Source organism: Camelus ferus, chromosome 17 (assembly GCF_009834535.1).
Source record: "Camelus ferus isolate YT-003-E chromosome 17, BCGSAC_Cfer_1.0, whole genome shotgun sequence".
NCBI lineage: Eukaryota > Metazoa > Chordata > Mammalia > Artiodactyla > Camelidae > Camelus > Camelus ferus.
In genome coordinates this window covers 42,317,194-42,333,804 of record NC_045712.1, presented here as the reverse complement: position 1 = coordinate 42,333,804, position 16,611 = coordinate 42,317,194, and the positions used below count along the sequence as shown (strand labels likewise).

At 53.4% G+C, this 16,611-nt stretch overlaps 1 protein-coding gene and 1 long non-coding RNA gene across 2 annotated transcripts; one reads left to right on the top strand and one right to left on the bottom strand.

Annotated features, from left to right (window-relative positions):
• Positions 1-2,559: 2,559 nt before the first annotated feature.
• SLC22A13 (solute carrier family 22 member 13) lies at positions 2,560-12,384 on the top strand. The gene is given in 12 exon segments (XM_006173680.3): positions 2,560-3,029; positions 7,712-7,815; positions 8,062-8,216; positions 8,435-8,499; positions 8,501-8,604; positions 8,788-8,908; positions 8,996-9,090; positions 9,318-9,532; positions 9,724-9,832; positions 10,374-10,589; positions 10,791-10,848; positions 10,850-12,384. Coding segments are annotated over 12 exon segments (1,656 nt in total). The 5' UTR covers positions 2,560-2,651; the 3' UTR covers positions 10,886-12,384.
• LOC116657267 lies at positions 4,710-14,660 on the bottom strand. The gene is made up of 3 exons (XR_004312369.1): positions 14,582-14,660; positions 6,504-6,508; positions 4,710-4,720 (listed from the first exon to the last, which is right to left on the bottom strand). It is a non-coding gene; the product is annotated as an uncharacterized LOC116657267 (long non-coding RNA).
• Positions 14,661-16,611: the final 1,951 nt, after the last annotated feature.

The following is a 16,611-nucleotide window of genomic DNA, read 5'->3' as shown; positions in this document are numbered from 1 at the left end:
TGAGTACTTTCTAGTAACTGTGGAAGTCAGTCCAACTCTGTTCTCCAACATTGTGTTGCCGCCAAATCTCAGCCGTACCCACCCTGAGCCTCCAGCAGCCCATCAATTACAGTTTGGGTTTTCCTCCTGTGATACTGGTTCCTGTGGAAGTTTGTGTTTGTGGATTTCTGCTCCATGAAGTTATAATTCTCTGTATTTCAAGACAGCAGTTTGCCCTGTGACTTCACTCCTCTGAAGGATCTAAGAAGAGTTGTTGATTTTTCGATTTGCTCAGCTTTTTACTCGCTAGAGCGAAGTGACAACTTCCAAGCTGCTTACAGCCTGGACCAGAAACCGAAACTCCTACCCGCCATTTTTATTTACTAGAGCTGTTCTCAAAGTTGGAAGAGATTTGAAACACCATCCACTGCATATTTATTAGGCAATGTTTAAGGAATACCTTCCTCTCCCCAACTCTACACGTGAACACCGCCCTCTACTCTGTGGACAGGTGACCGCCAGTGATTGTGTGTTCATTCACCTTACACCGCTCCAGTGGTTAGAAAACTCTTGTTACATGTCTCTTTGGTCTTAGCTGGGCCCTTGGCTGAAGACAAGTACAAGGAGAGGAAGAGGACAGATAGGCTGTGGGTTCTTGCTGAAGGGCCAGTGGCAACCCCGTCCTACCTTGCAGTCTCCCAGAAAATGGTGGAGGTGACCAGACCACTTGGGGACGTCAGAGACCAGCACACATACTACTTTGAGCTCGTCTTCCCAGGTCAGTGAGACCACAGGGTAGAGAGGTCCCTGGGGCCACAGGGGTCCTGGAAGGGCTCCCGCAGAGAATGGAGGTGGTGGTGGGCTTTGAAGCATCATAGGGAGCCTTGGCAGGCTCTCTGGGCTAGGGGCAGGGTTAAAAGAACAAGTAAGTTAACCAAAAAGTTAGGATTGAGGGAATGTAGAGATGAAGTGAAGCCAGTGGGATCCGGGGATCATGGTTACAACTATGGAAGGTCTTTGGTTGAGCCTTATCCTCTCACCATCCACAGTCTGTGTTTCCGAATGCCCCACCGGGAAATGAAAGAATCCTTAGGGACCACCTAGTTCAGGTTCTTCCCTTGCACAGATGAAGAAATGAAGCCCAGCAGGATAGAAGGGCGGACTGAGGGTCACAGTGACTAAATGGCAGAGCCCAAGTTTCCTGCATCCCAGCTCCAGCCCCTGTGGAGCCTTGGAGCTGAAAGAAGCAGAATCCTGTCTCTGATGAGAGTGAGGAGATGATGAGGGCCAAGCGCAGGCTCCTGTCGCCACCTCCGTTTCCCCCACAGTGTGAGCACTGAAGTGAGCAGTGACAGCTGGTAGTATCTGCTTTCCTGGCCGTTCAGTCAAGGCTGTGCTGAGGACAGGAACATACAAGGGAGCTAGGTGAGGAGGAAGGGGTGAGGCTGGGGACAGTGGGGAGCCTGGGGGGTACCTTGGGATGGGGCAGAGCGGAACGACAAGCGCTCTCCTGCAGGGCTGTGGACCCTCGGCTCTGCCCTGCCTGCACCCCCTTCATGTGGACTGATTAATAGGCCTCAGGGGCAGGCACCCTGTGTCCAGAACTTCCCTGTACAGCCTGGCTTCCTCGCACTCCCGTCACCCATGCTCCTCTGCCCAGCTCTTAAAATTAATTCAAAACCAAAGCGTGAAAGGCCTTTCCTATGACATACACGAGCAACTATGTGAGTGTGTGTGCCTTCACACACGTGCATTTTCCCTAGTGCTTCAGCCCTGTCATTCCCCACCTCCCATAACTGAGCCAGATGCCTTCCAAGCCCTGGGTCTTCCTCTAGTAAGTCTGGCTCCAGGGTAAAAAGGATGGGGGCTTTTACCTGTGGGAGATCACTGTTGTCCAGAGGTCCTGCCATCTATTAGTCCTCAGTCCTCTAAGAATCCTGACTGTGCCCCCATCCCAGCTTAGACTCCAGCAAGGTCATAGCAACTGTTGGCTCTACTGCAATTGCCCTCCATTCTTGAATTGTCATTGGTGCTGACAGAAGAAGCATTTATACCCTTGGTGGGTTTCCCGGCCTTCAGGCTGCCCTGAGATTGACTGGTGGTGCATGCCAGCACGTGCTGGGGACCTTGCAGGAGAAAGATAAGATCACCAGGGAAGAGGCTAGATCGGGCTGCTGGCAGAATTACTGTGCAGACTGGGTCCTTGCTGCTCCACTGACTTACCCACTCCACCTAGTATGGGCTAAAAGGGACTTTGGTGTTCATGTAAGTGTTGCAACTACTCTCACAGCGTGGATTCTATCAGAGTAGGAGGGTTTTGCGCTGGTGTGATTGTACAGGATGTTGCAGTTGTGGGGGGAATGTTCAGCACTCCATGTAACATTTGGTTAGTGATCACTGCTGTGTGCTAGTCCTGAGGAGTTCCTCTTGTGATGTCTCTCGCACAGTCCATAAAACATCCTCAGCTCCTCCAGGCAGGAGTGGCCTATTTTTTCCATCATATTCTGTCTTTCTCAGGCCAGAGCTAGGGAGCTGCAGTGTGACAGGTGGAGCCAGGCAAGGCTGGATTAAACATTAATGCACCTGCCACCACTGCCTGGAGGAGCAAGTGCCCCAGAGCAAGCTGCAGAGCTGTCTGGTGGCCCCAGCTCTGGAGGTGGTAACCAGTAGACATGGCTCACTTTGCCCAGATCATGGCTGAGATCGGTGAATTTGGTCGCTTCCAGGTACAGCTGCTGATCCTGGTGAGTCTCCCCTGCTTCCTGGGTGCCTTCAACATGTTTGCCCAGGTCTTCATGGTCCTGGATGAGCCCCACCACTGTTCAGTGGCCTGGGTCAAGAACCAGACTCTCAACCTGAGCGCTGCCCAGCAGCTGGCACTGAGCGTGCCTCTGGACGCCACAGGCAGCCCCCAACGCTGCCTCATGTTCCGGCCACCCCCTGACGGTGCCAGCCTGGAGGACATCCTCAGCCACAGCTTCAATGAGACCCAGTCTTGTGAGACAGGTTGGGACTATCCTGAGGGCAGGCCCCCATCCCTAGAGAATGAGGTAAGACTGCCCTGTGGCCTGTCTGTCCACCTATTTTGGGTCCGTCAGCAGCTCTGCCTGTCGCTCTGCCCTCAGTCTCTCGTGTGGCTGCCTTTGCCTCTGTCCCTGCGCTCCATGCCTGAGTGGCCACTTTCCTCTTCATCCTCTGCTTATTGGGCCCTCTATCTCTCCATCCGTTTCCTCTATCTAGGGGGTCTGCCCATTTGTCATTCATCCCTGCCTATCCTTTTGTCTGTCCTTCTGTCTGCACGGTGATCTTTCTTTCTGTCCTCTCCTATTCTTATGCCTTTATGCCTCTCTTTCCCTGATGTTCCCATCTGTCTTTCCATTTGCCTTTCATTCTGCCCCTGCATGTCTGCCAGCTTACCTACCTTCTGGGTTCTCCTAACCTTCTGATGCTACCCCTTCCCTGTCCACTTGTCTGCCTTCCTGCTTGCTTGAGTTGGGCTTTCTGCCTTTGGCCTCTCTCTCTAGATCTCTTCCTGCCTGCCTGCCTCTGAAATGCTGGAGGGCACCTGTGACTCTGGGACTCATCCTGGATGTAACTGAGCATTTGCCCGCGCCAAATCTGTTCTCTTAGGAGGGACACAGACAGGTCAATGAAGAGATTCCCACTCCAGCCACGTCAGAGCAAGAAGGGTTGCTTCCGGACAGTGGGGCCGAGCACAGAATGGGGAGATGAGTTGGCCAGGGCAACCTAAAGACTTGATGGTGGAGCTGGGACCCTCATTCTAGCACCTGCTGCCCAGTTCCCTGTGGGAATGGGAGAGAGCACAGATAGTCCAGAAACCCAAGGGGCAGGTGTTGAGGGTCTTTGCAGCTCTCACCTTTATGGTGTCAAATCCTGTGGCTTAATGGAGGGTAATCCATAAGCCCAGAGAGTAAACACTCATTTTTAATATGTGACCATAAACCTGCCCCCAGAACCCTGGCAGCCTGCCTGCTTTCTTCCTGACCCTCCCCCTCATTCCACCCCACAGGGAGAGTAGGTGACCCGTGAACTTTCCCAGCCTCTGGATCTAGCCCAGCTTAGCCCAGTCAGTGGCCCCTCCATCGTCTCCCAGTATCACCCCCATGGTAGGTTCTGGCCGTCATTGGTCCTTAGATGCTCTGGAGGTTCCTATGTCTACGTGGGCTTATAACCACTCTGCTCATCTGGCCAAATATCACCATTCTTAAAGCCCAGGCAGACTTCTGGAGTGCTCCGAGCCAACTCTAGCCCTTGTTCATAGCCTCTGCTGCGCTGTTCATGGAATTATATTCAAGCAACACCCCTGAGTATTAACTCTGCAAGGAACAGTCAGAGAAGGGAGGCACCCTATTCACCTTCTCTGGGAACCCCTGATGGTCAGGGGATGATCTGGGCTCCTGGGGGCTAGCTGGATTCTGAGACTAGAATTTGCTTCCTCTTGGAGAGGGAATGAGCAGACAGCTCCCTGCAGGAGTTGGTATGTGAGCTGGGCACCAGGGGACCGGAAGAAGGTTGATAGAGAAGAAGGGAGGTCCTTTATAGACAGAAAATAGCAAAAGGAAGGCCGGGCAACAGGAAGCAGGCAATGTCTGGGGAGTAGTAGGAACTTGGTGTGCCTGCAGTAGGGCTGCACAGGTGGGTGTGAATTGAATGAAATGATCTAAAGAATTTGGGGCCTCTCTTTTTATCCTTAATCTCCACCTTGTGCTTTCAGACTGTGCTGACCCTTGGGTTGGGCCTTGAACCTCTGGTCTTTCCGTGACATATTCCCAAAGATGTACCCCACCAAGGACAGTGATTCCCAAGGGAATGTACATCTTTGGTACTTTGTGCCCCGAACCATATGACGGCCCCAAACTCAGCTCCAGAGTGCGGCTACCTTGGTGTGAGTTCTCCACCTTGGTTCCCAGTCTGTGAGCAGGGGCTCTGCTCCCTTTACTCCAAGGACTCCCTCTGCCCTAACATCCCAAGTTTCCTTATAACCAGCAGCTTCATATGCAAACTGAGCTACAAAGGATCTGAATTTGAAAAGAAAAGAGCACATTTCCTTATAGGCTGTGAAGAACAGAGTACGTTTCTTCTTTTCAGCCTACCTGCCAGACACTTCCTTGGGTGCCCATTCTTGGTAAAGAAGAAAATGACTCCCAGCCCACACAAACCTCTGGATAGGGAGGAAACTAGCTTATCTGTGAAGAGCAACAACAGCATGGTCTGTCCTGGGACTAAAGAAGGCAGGAATGGGAGGGAAGTGGGGGCATAGAGAAGAACCATTTCTAGGGTCTGGAGCATGAAAATGCCTGGCATGTGTGAGCAATACCAACATACAAAAGGGGCTGGGAAGAGGCAAGAGCCAACTCTTAAGGGTCTCAGATACAGTGCTGCGGAATTTGGGCTTTCTCCAAGGGACCAGAGGGAGCCATTGATGGTTTTGGAACAGGGGAAGGGGATGTGGTGGGGTGTGCTCCAAGAAATGGGGGTGGGGTTGTGTGGGCCACTGTGGCAGGCCCCAGACAGAAGCATCCACTGTGGGCATGAGGGCTGGGAGGTTGATGACTGGGATCCCAAGTTGGAGTCCTTCTTTATCTCTGTCCCACCTGCAGGGTGACACCAGCACGTAAACTTGGGTAGATCTTGGCACCTCTCCAAGCCTCTGTCTCTATTGCAGAACAGAAGGAGTGATAGGCCTTCACGAGGTTGGAATGAGGATTTGATCAGATGAGGGATATCTACAGTACAGGGCAGTGGTGAGGGCGTCCACTGAGCAGGAGTGTCCGCCTTGGAGGACTCCCTGGCCCGGCACTCAGAATGCTGCAGCCTCGTGTGTCTGAAGTGCCGGTGTCACCAGCCGTGAGCTTCATGTGTGCAGGGGCCAGTACACCCTCAGCTGAGCTAACATTTGCCAAGAGCTTCCTGTGTGTGACAGCGTTGTGCTAAGCACATGACGTGTTAATTCCTTTAATCCTGTTGGGTGATACTGTGGAGTCTATTTTATCCCCATTTTGTACGTGGGAAACCAAGACACCGATAGATCAGTTCACAAACCCAAAGCCACACAAACTCAGTCAGTCCTGACTCCAGGAGGCTGAAGGCAGCAGGCCTTTGTTTATTATTTATTTTAAATAATGTCTAACTACAAATGTAATTGGTGTTAACTAGACAAAAAGCAAACAGGGTAGAACTGGGTGGGACAAAGTTCATTCTCAGGGGCAGTCCATCTTTTGACACATATTTAAAGTTCTTGTAAAATTAACAGTTACCCTCAAGACAAGTAGGAGCACAACAGTATCTCCTGGACTGGTTAATTTCTTGCTAACAGTTACTTAACTGATGGTGATTGGCTAGTTGGCTAACTGAAGGTATTGCTTCATTCATTCATTTGTTCATTCATTCACTCAGGAAACTACCTTAGCTTTCCCTCAATTTCAGTCCCTGTCTGGGGCAATGGATATGTCTGAACTCACTGCCATCCACCTGTGGGACCTGGGATTAACTGCTTGCTTAACCTCTTCTCCCGTAGGGGAATATCATAAGTGTAGTTGTCAGAATTATACGAGATAATGCATGTAAAACATTTGGCATAGTCCCCAGCCCAGAGTAAGCACTCAAAAGGCATTCATATTGTTGTGAAGCTATCTCCATGACCTCTGGAGGAGAGCCCATGTGTCATGATCCCCCATAAGCTTTTGTGGATGGAGGTGAGCTGTGTGCAGAGGGCACAGAGCTCCCTGAGGGGCCCACAGACCAGGATGGGGGTCAGTCACCTGCACTGGACATGTGTGCAGAGTTGTGTGGACACATATTTTCTCCACTTGGTTTCCCAGTCTGTCTGTCTCTCAGATTCTCTCTGTGAGTCTCCAGGTAGGTTGTCCCTACCCCACCTCCACCCCGTGCGTGTGTGTGTGTGTGTGCGTGTGGGCACATGTGTGCACCTGCATGTCCTCTGCCCTGATCTCCTTCCTCAAGAGGTGTGTGAGGGCTCCTTAGGATTCTGAATGCCTATGTATGATGGGCATTTCAGGGGGATTTTGCAGCTAGATGGGAAAACTTAAAAAGGCCCAAGCAGGTCACAAGGGTGTCATTGTCGTGGGGAAGGGGTCCCATTTGTCAGAAAGAAACAGTGGCTGTCAGAGGTTCCCCAAACTGTGCATCCTCAGTGGTCAGTAATTTAACACGGCATCTCCAGGCCAAAAGAAATACCTTACAGTTTCAAGCATTCAGTAATTAGGTCCAAACAACTTAAGGATTTATGTCCTAACAATTCAGCAACTGTTTAAAAAAAATACACATATCAAAAGAAAACATTTTTATTTCATTCTTAAATAGCGTTACTTCCTAACAGGATGTATTGGGAACTGCACAAAGTCTTGATCCTTGAACACTGCCACCCTCATTTCTGTTCCACATTGAGTTTTAGTGGTGTTAGCTTTTTTCCACAGCAGCTGCCAAAAACACAACTTCACATTGTCTCACATTGTCACTGAAGAGAAGTGTGTGAACGATCCTGAGCTAGTAGTTTGATATCAAACAGATGCTGTATATTGCTCTATTTCCCTTTAAAATTCTGAGTATCATGTTATGCACCCTGACTTTGCCCTGGTGCCCTAGTTTCGAACCACGGGCATCTGCGCTGAGAAGTTTGTCGTGGGTGGGCTGGATGATAGAGGACCTGCCCCAGCTGCCTCTAGACTGACATCAGTGTGTGTCTGCTCAGTTTAACCTGGTCTGCGGTCGGAAGCATCTGAGAGAGACCTCCCAGTCGGTGTACATGGCTGGGCTCCTCGTTGGGGCACTCATCTTCGGGCCCCTCTGTGACTGGTAAGAACCTTGACCAGCTCCCCTGACCTAACATGTCTGGGGCTCCTGGCATAGGCCTAGAGTTCCCCCCATGCCCCTCACACTGGTCTCCAGGTAAGGCCCTGTCCCGCCTCCCAGGGGGCTCCCAGGGGAGGGCGATGCACCCTCCTTCATACACAGCGCCCAAGCCAGGGCTGGAGGCTGGCTCCCACTTCCTCTTTTCTCTCAGAGAGATGACCTCCTCCACCTGCCCCTTTGTTACCTCAGGATTGGCCGCAAGGCCACTATCCTGGTGCAGCTGCTACTCTTGGCCATCCTCGGCCTCGGCACAGCCTTTGTGCCCAACTTTGAGCTCTACATGGCCCTGCGCTTTGCTGTCGCCGTGGCCGTCTCTGGATATACCTTAAGCAGCGTCTCCCTGCGTGAGTATCTGTGCCCTAAATGCTTCCACCACAGAGCTGTGCCGTGGGGCCTGGGCTGGCCACATTCCCACACTGCCTGTGGGGCCCAGTCAGGTCCCCCTGCACCTAACATGGTGGCACTGGTGGGTCAGTACCAGATCCCCTGACTGGGTGGCATCCAAGGATGCCAGGGAGTGAGAGGGCAGGGTCTGGCCCAGCCTCAGCCTCTGCTCTCACAGTTACAGAATGGGTGGGGCCCTCGTGGAGGACTCGGTCTGTGGTCCTGGCCCAGTGTTCCTTCTCCTGTGGGGCAGATGGCCCTAGCAGGACTTGCCTACGGCGTCCAGAACTGGAGGCTTTTCCAGATCTCTGGCACTGCACCCGTCCTGCTGCTCTTCTTCTACTTCTGGTGAGATACTTCCCAGGAGCAAGCTACCCCCAGGTGGGCTGTGCTGTGATGGGGTTGGAGGGAGAGGAAGCCTGTGAGGCCTGTGGGGTGCGTGTGAACTGGAACAGCAGGGAGACCCTGGCGGGTGGGGAGGCTCTGGAGTCCAGGCCCCAAGGTCACAGCCTTTTCTGACCTCCTTCCCAGGGCTCTGCCGGAATCTGCACGGTGGCTCCTGACCCAAGGGAAGGTCAGGGAGGCTAAACAACTAATCCAGAAGGTGGCCTCAGTCAACAGTCGAAAACTCTCCCCCGAGCTCCTGAGCCAGGTACTGGCAGCAGCCGGGCCAGCCTTGCCCCAACCTGACCCACGGCAGCCCTCCTGCCTGGCCCCTCACTCTGTACCTTCCTCCTAGCTGGTCCCAGAGGAGACTGGCCCCACAGGGAATGCCCTGGACCTGTTCCGACACCCACAGCTCCGGAAAGTGACCCTGATTCTCTTCTCCATCTGGTGAGTGCCCTGGGGCCCACGGCCCTCCCTGAGGCCCCAGCCAAAGGGCTGCCATGTCTCTGTGGCTGGAGGCTATCTGGGCTGGGCTGGGCTGTGTGGGAACCAGCTGGTCTCTCCCTGGCTGTGCTCCTGTCTCCTGTTACGACTTCTGACCAAGGCAGGCTCCCCGTCTGAGTGTGTGGTGTCTCATCACCCAGCAGTGACAGGTGGTCTCGGACACTCTGTAGGTTCGTGGACAGCCTGGTGTACTACGGCCTGGGCCTCAAGGTGGGGGACTTTGGCCTGAACATCTACCTGACACAGCTAATCTTCGGAGCAGTTGAGGTGCCTGCCCGCTGCTCCAGCATCTTCATGATGGACTGGTTCGGCCGCAAGTGGAGCCAGATGGGGACTCTGATTCTGGGTGGCCTCACGTGTATCACCATCATCTTTGTTCCAGCAGGTACCAGGACTGGCTAGCCCCAGCCCCTGGCTCACCCTCACCTGCTGCTGGAGTGAGGACTTTTCAGGAGTGAGGGCTTCTCTGGGGCTTGGGTGCAGAAGGGGTGAGGAGTTTAGGAGGACAGGGCAGGGGGCAGGAGCCAGGTGATCGGGCTGGCTTCCCTCCACATGGCTAACCAGCGTCCCCCACAGATCTGCCCATTGTGGTCACCGTGCTGGCTGTGTTGGGGAAGTTTGCCACGGCTGCCGGATTTACTATCTCGTACGTGTACTCGGCTGAGCTCTTCCCCACCGTCGTCAGGTAAGGGCTGCGGGTACAACTCCTGCTCCTCTGCCTCTGGACCTGATTTTGGTCATCCCTCCTCTGCCCTCATGGTGTTCCACAAAGAGCTTACAGAGCTGGCTCTTGGGCAGCAGTGCTGGCTGGGGTCCAGGACACGGAGAACACGAGTCCAAAGTTACCAGCTGTCCCCAGGTCAGGTCTAGGAGGGGGTCACACCCCAACCTTGTCAGAACTGGCATATGGAGTAAGTCCAAGGATGAATGCCTCAGAGGGAACACTCCAGTTGGGGAGAGAGGTAGTCAGGAGGTGCAACCTTTGACCTGAGACTGGATAGGTGAGCAGGAGTGCAGTGGGCAGACAGAGAGGCCTGGAGGTTAGAGGGGCAGGGCACACAGGTGGGCTAGGAGAAGTCAGTATGCAGGAAGGCCCCGTCTGCTGCGAGAAAATGGAGAGCCTGCAGGCCTGTGGGGGCCAGATGAGGGGTCTGGGCTCTCCCAAGGAAGTGCGCTGGGGCCCAGGTGAGGCCAGGTCTGCTCAGTTTGCACTGGCCTTCCCGCAGGCCGTCGGGCTTGGGGCTGGTGGGCGTCTTCTCGAGGATTGGGGGCATCCTCACCCCACTCGTGATCCTGCTGGACGAGTACCACTCGGCCCTCACTATGCTCATCTACGGCAGCCTCCCCATCGTGGCTGGCCTACTCTGTGCTCTGCTGCCAGAGACACGTGGCCAGACCTTGAAGGACACCATTGACGACCTGGAGCAGGGATTCTGCCCACGGTAAGCTACTTGTACTCTGAAGCCCAGGACTCATGTCAGTGGCCCCATCCCAGAAAGCTAGGCCTCTGCCTTACCATTTGTCCATTGTTCCCTAGAGGCCAATATGGTGCCCCCAGGAGTCCCTTATTTTAGGGACACAGTGGTGAGGACACTAATTGAGCAACTCCTGGTCAGCCAATGACAGCCTTTTGCTCCCTCCAGGTCTCTGAAGTCAGTGCCCTCAGAGAAGGAAATGGAGACCTCAGAAAATACTTCTAGCCCCCGGGGTGGCCTTTGTGAGCAGCACATATCTCTGACTGTGTCTCCAAAGCCAGACCAGCAGCAGCAGAGAGCTGCCTAAATGCTCGCCTGGAAACAGCTGGACACATGAGCAAGACCAGCCTTGCAGATGGAGGCTGCACCCCATCACCTGGCCCCAGAACCAGCCACCCACTGCCAAGCCCAATCCCAGAAGCATTGAGGACAGCCTCCCTCCTTTCAAGACCTTTCCTATCCCTACCTCCCCCCCCCCCAACCCAATACCTGTTCTGGGTTAGGGTCTTGGGTGTGCCTTGGGGTTGACTTGTTCTCTTATACTCTTGTGGGGATGTGGCTCCTCAAATCCCCTCAATCTGGGGTCCCCCTGCCCTCAAAACACAGTCAAGCTGAGAACTGAACAGCTGGGTAGGGCCTCTCCAAGTATGTGAGAGGAGGAGGAAAAAAACACTTAGAAATGGTGGACTCTGTCCAGACAGGTGGAAGAAAAGCCATGGATGAAAAGAAGGTTGTGGTTCCTTCAGTGGCTGGACCAGGCTTGTCTGGCTGAGGTGGGACCCACAGCACATTTGACCTGCTGACAGGAGACTGGCTGAGTCAAAATCAAAGCGTCAGTCTTACCTTCTCTTCAGAGATTCCCATCACCTGCCCCACATCCAGGGACCAGTGGTGCAGAGAGAGGGACAGTTGGTTCTGTTCCTCCCCAGCGCTTCCGCTCCTGCTCTGCTGCTCTGGCTCCTGCAGGGTCCATGCAGGGGAGCGAAGGGGCAGAGGTCTTACTTGGCCACCCCCAGTGGTAGTTCTTTCTCAGCTTGCACTGGTTAATTATCAGTGCACCAGACAGGCTCCTAGAAATTAGCTTTTCCACAGGAATATTTGACAGTTCTCAGAGATCCTTCCAGGACCTCTGCATTGCTCCTTAGTACGAGCAATGTGCTTGCCACTGACCTTTTGGGGCCCATCTTCAGCTCCTGTCCCCTCATCTGGCTCCCCACACAGTCTCTCTTATGCTGGCCTCCCTTACTTGAGAAAACAGTCCTCTTAGGTGGGGTCCCACCAAGGTACCTCAAACCAGGCTACCTTCCCCAGTATCTACTTGGCCCGAAAGAACACCGTACGTCCTTGTGCCACCGAATGGTGGGAAAAGAGCTTGCTCAGCCACTGCCCCACCCCCCTTTGCCTGGCCTCCACAGACATCTCCAGCCAACCTCACACTGGACAGTGGGGTTCAGTCTCTCCTTTCCACCAGTTCACCGAGTCCCAGAGAAAGTTCTTTCAAATCCTCCCTCCCTCATGCTCACCTCTTATGCAGTACGGAAGGGTGGTAGGTCTTTGTAAATCCAGCATGGAGGTGTCAACCCAGACTGAAACTGCCACGGTTTAAAAAAAAAAAAAAAAACCTGCATAGAATGGGGAAAAGCATTTCTTTTCTAAGATGTGGACACTCAGGGGCAGAATGATCTCCCTTCCTGGAAAGAGACTTCAGTGGCACAGCTTTATTGACACAGAATAAATTCAAAGACTCACCTATTGCATTTGAGCAGGTCTTTGGAGACTTTTTTTAGGGATTGTAGGCCACTGGGGAGACAGATTTTACTCTGCGTGTGTTAAGAAGTACCCTTTAGCTTGTTGTGGTTAATGGGTAAATGTTTGATTTTTAGCAGTTGCTGGTGGGAGGTCAGCAGCTGAGACCCTGGGACCTCAGAGGGGAAGAAAAGCAGGCCCAATCTTGACTCCACCCTGAGGAGCAGGACAGAAGGGGGCCTAACTGGACCGGGCAGTGGCTGTTCTCCACAGGGTGCTGGTGAACACAGAACAGCCCAGGTTCGGGGACATGCTGGCCGCGGACCCATGACCAGTGTTCCGGTTTGCTTTGCAAAGGCTCGTGCAGGACTCACATCTCAGGCCTTGGGGGCAGGAGCCATCCTCCTCTGGGGCCTCAGGCTTCCCATTTTAGAAGGGATAATTTCATTTACACTAATCCTCAAGGATTCTAGTCTTGGCTTCCCTGGCTGGGTGTGAAAGGCAAAGGGCCCCAGCAACCTGCCCCCAAGGTCCAAGGACATAGAAAAGGGATTCCCCTCACTACCCCCAAGACCTGCAGGTTACTGTCGGGCACAGAGCTGAGCTGAGTCCTCAAGCCTGGCCCTGATGGCATAGCCCAAGGCTTTGCCTCCCTCACTGACCCACTCACCCCCTCACCTGGCGGGGAGGCCATGTATGCCTCGCCCTGCACTTTGACGCATACCGTGTCCACAGATGCACAATTCATCTGCAGCTATTAATCTGCTCCCCAACACCTCTGAGGAAACCCATGGTGGAAGGGGAGAGAACTCTGGTGTTAAAGGAGGCTGCTGACCCAGTGGGTGGGGCCTGGAAGTTGCCCTGAAGATGGACATGCAGGGTGAGGACTGCAGGCCAGAGGGACAGGAAACAGGCAGAGGGTGCAGAAGTGCTTTGGGGTGAAGACTAGCAAGGGGCAGGCCTACAGCTGGGAGGATCTCTGGGAATTTGAGGAACTGGACCTGCACTTGGTTCTGAGGGCAGGGAAAGCCACTGGCTTTCTTTTTTCTTTAAGCAACGGAGTGGCCCGATTTATATTTTAAAAATCCCCCTCTACCTGAAGAATGTGTTGGCAGAGGGCAAATGTAGAAGCAGAGAGATCAGGCAGGGCATCATTACAATTGAATACCTCATTTTATCCTCATAGCATCCCAGTGACAAAGTGGGGTGGTGGCAGTGGAACGGGGGGGAGGCTGGATCTGAGAGCAAGCTGGGAGGTAAAGACCCTTTGATGCTCACTCCCCTAACCTGTGCAGCGGGTAAGAGCATCACTTCTTGATTTCCTCTGGCTATGCCCAGGAGAAGCCCCCTGGCCACCGGGCCCAGTGCTCCCTCCTCAGAGAGCCTCTGAGATGAAGACTGCTCTACTGCGTATCTTGTGTTCACGCCATCAGTGTCCAGCCAGTCCCCTCCTTCCATGCGATTCCCAGTGACCCCAGCCCCACCAACCTGCTCCCAACCCCACCCATTTCCACCCATGGTCTCAACCCCTGTGTCTGGAAATGCTGCTCCAAATCCAGCAGACAGGCCCATGTCCTCAGACCTTCTTAGAAGGTTCCTCCATCTCCTGCCTCTTCATCTGGTCATGCATTCTCACAGCCTAGGGAGCGGGGGTAAGCTCCTCTTAACGCCCTCCATTGCTGCTGCTCAGCCGTTACAGCTCTTCTTATTTGTAAAACCTGCTCTTATAGAAACCTCTCTGTCCCTTCCTTGCTCCCACCCCCTGACCTCCAGCTCTCACAGCCTCATTCTTCTAAAGAAAGCTTCTTGGTCATCCCTCCCACTCCAGCTCCTGCTGTCATCTTGGGAAAATTCGTCCCCACTTCCAAAATCTCAAAAATGCCTGGCCTGTAAGTGAATAAATGAAGGAATCTCAAATCAAGCATGCCATTCTCTGAGCACAGCATCCCATCCTTTGGCTTGTTTGCTACATCCTTCCCACCTGCCTCAGTCTGTCCAGGCTGCAATAACAAAGTCCCATAGACTGGCTGGCTTAAAAACAGAAGTGTATTTCTCACAGTTCTGGAGGCTGGAAGATCAGGGTGTCAGCAGGCTCAGGTTCTGGCGAGAGCTCTCCTCCTGGCCTGCAGGCCACCTTCTTGCCATGTCGTCACATGGCCTGTTCTCAGCACACGTCTGTTGAAGAAAGATCTGTCTCTCTCCTCTCCTCTAACCCCATCAGGAGAGGATCACCCTCATGACCTAATCTAACCTGCATTACCTGTTAAGGGCCCATCTCCAAATAGCATCCACTGTGGGGCAGGACTTCAGCATGTAGATGTAAGGGGACACACACTTCCCTCCACAACCCCATCCTTGGCCTCCTCAGGCCCTGTGGTCTGTTGATGCGTTCCTTTCTCCCCACCTCTGTCCTCTCTGCTCAGATTAGAGGGAATAAACCATCATTTAAGCTATTGAGAGAGATCATTTCTCTGGATTGCCAACACCCTACACTTGAACCCATTTACCCTTTGGTTGTGTCCAGCTACCAAAACCATAGCAGCAGACAAGCCCCTTTGTCTGCCTTCTCTCTTCCTGCGCCCTGACAGCTGGTCACTGCCAGAGAGTCACACTGCTGGCAAGTCTTCCGAGAAGCCACGGTCACCAGCATCAGCTGGGGCTTTAACAGCACCTCGTTTTCCTATCAGCTTTTTCTAGTCAGCTTGTTTTCCAACTCTCAGTGGTGGCTATTTCTAACCTCCACTCTGCCCACCTCCCTTTCCCCACCTCCTACCAAATAGCTTCTCCTTTCTCTGAGAGGAGGAGGAGAAGCTATCATCTGGCAGCTCCCCAAGCTTGCCATCACAAAATCTTTAACCTCCACTCCCTCCTCCTCTGGGAAGAGGTCTGGGAGCAGCTGAAGGCAGGGCCTGTTCCTCCTCTCAAGCCTTGTCCCCCACCTTAGATGTGGGGACTGGGGACGACAGTTGTGTCTGGAAGGATGGGAGAGTTCCCCTCAGTGGAGCTGGGGCCTTGTGGTGGGGAGGCAGTGCTCCAGGTGCTGGGAACAGTGCAGAAGGCCTGGGGCTGGCTCACATGAGGATTTCCCCAGCCTGCCTTGTCCTGTTCTGTCCCTAGTCTGGCCTGCACCCCTGGAGTAGAATGCTGCTCCTACCCCACCCTGAGCCCCTCTGTGCCCCATTGTGACACTGCTCCCCAGATACCGTGGAACCCAGGGGTTCTGCCTCCGTGTCTGGCTGGGCCTGGATTGTGGTCAGGTGGGCCCTGGCTTTGGCTTGTAGTCCTGTCTCCAGGGAGAAGGGACTGGGAGGGTGTGGAGGATGGCAATTATGATGACACCTGGCAATTGTGGGACCACCTTCTCAGCACAGATGTGGACAGGAGTCCACTTGGGCCTGTTTGGCTGTGGGGAGTCTGTGGAAGGAGCAGGCTGCCCTCCCGGGAAGCGTGAGTTCCCAGGTGTGGCACCTGGCCATTTCCTGCTCTCACTCGGGGGGCCTGCTCCTGACCATACCACCCTGTTCCAAGCCTCTATTTCCTCTTTTGTACACTGAGAACCTATTACCTGGGGCCTGTCCTCCTGTCAGGGGATCTTTGGGAGCAAGTGTTCCAAGGTCTTGCAGACTGTCAGGCCCCTGCAGGTATTTGGATGATGCTAGGGGGACACTGAAGGGGACCCTGCAGGGGAGGCTGGCTCCCGGCCCGAGAGCCAGATCTCTGTGAGCAAAGCAAAGGTTCCCTTCCTCACTTCCATCCCTGAGAAGTCTCCTCTATCCTGTGACACCCCTTCCAGCCTCAGACACACACACTGTATTAGTTTCCTGTTGCTGCTGTAACAACTTACCACAAACCTTGTGGCTTAAAACAACACAAATTTATTACTTTATAGTTCTGGAGGTCAGAAGGCTCAAATGGGTCTCACTGGGTTAAAATCAAGGTGTCACAGGGCTGCATTCCTTTCTGGAGGCTCTAGGGGAAAATTTATTTCCTTGCCTTTTCCAGCTTCTAGAAACTGCCCACATTCCTTGGCTCATGGTCCCCTTGTACCTTCAGCACCAGCAAAGGCTGGTCAAGTCTTAACAGATGCAGCTGAAGTTTATTCAGTTTCACTGCTATATTATATTGTATTCCACTATATAAATGGACAACAGTTTATCTTTTCGTCTGCTAATGGGCATTTGGGCTTTTTTTTTTTTTTTCATATTTGAAATGTGTTGTCAAAAGTGTGTTGGGACTTTTCTTG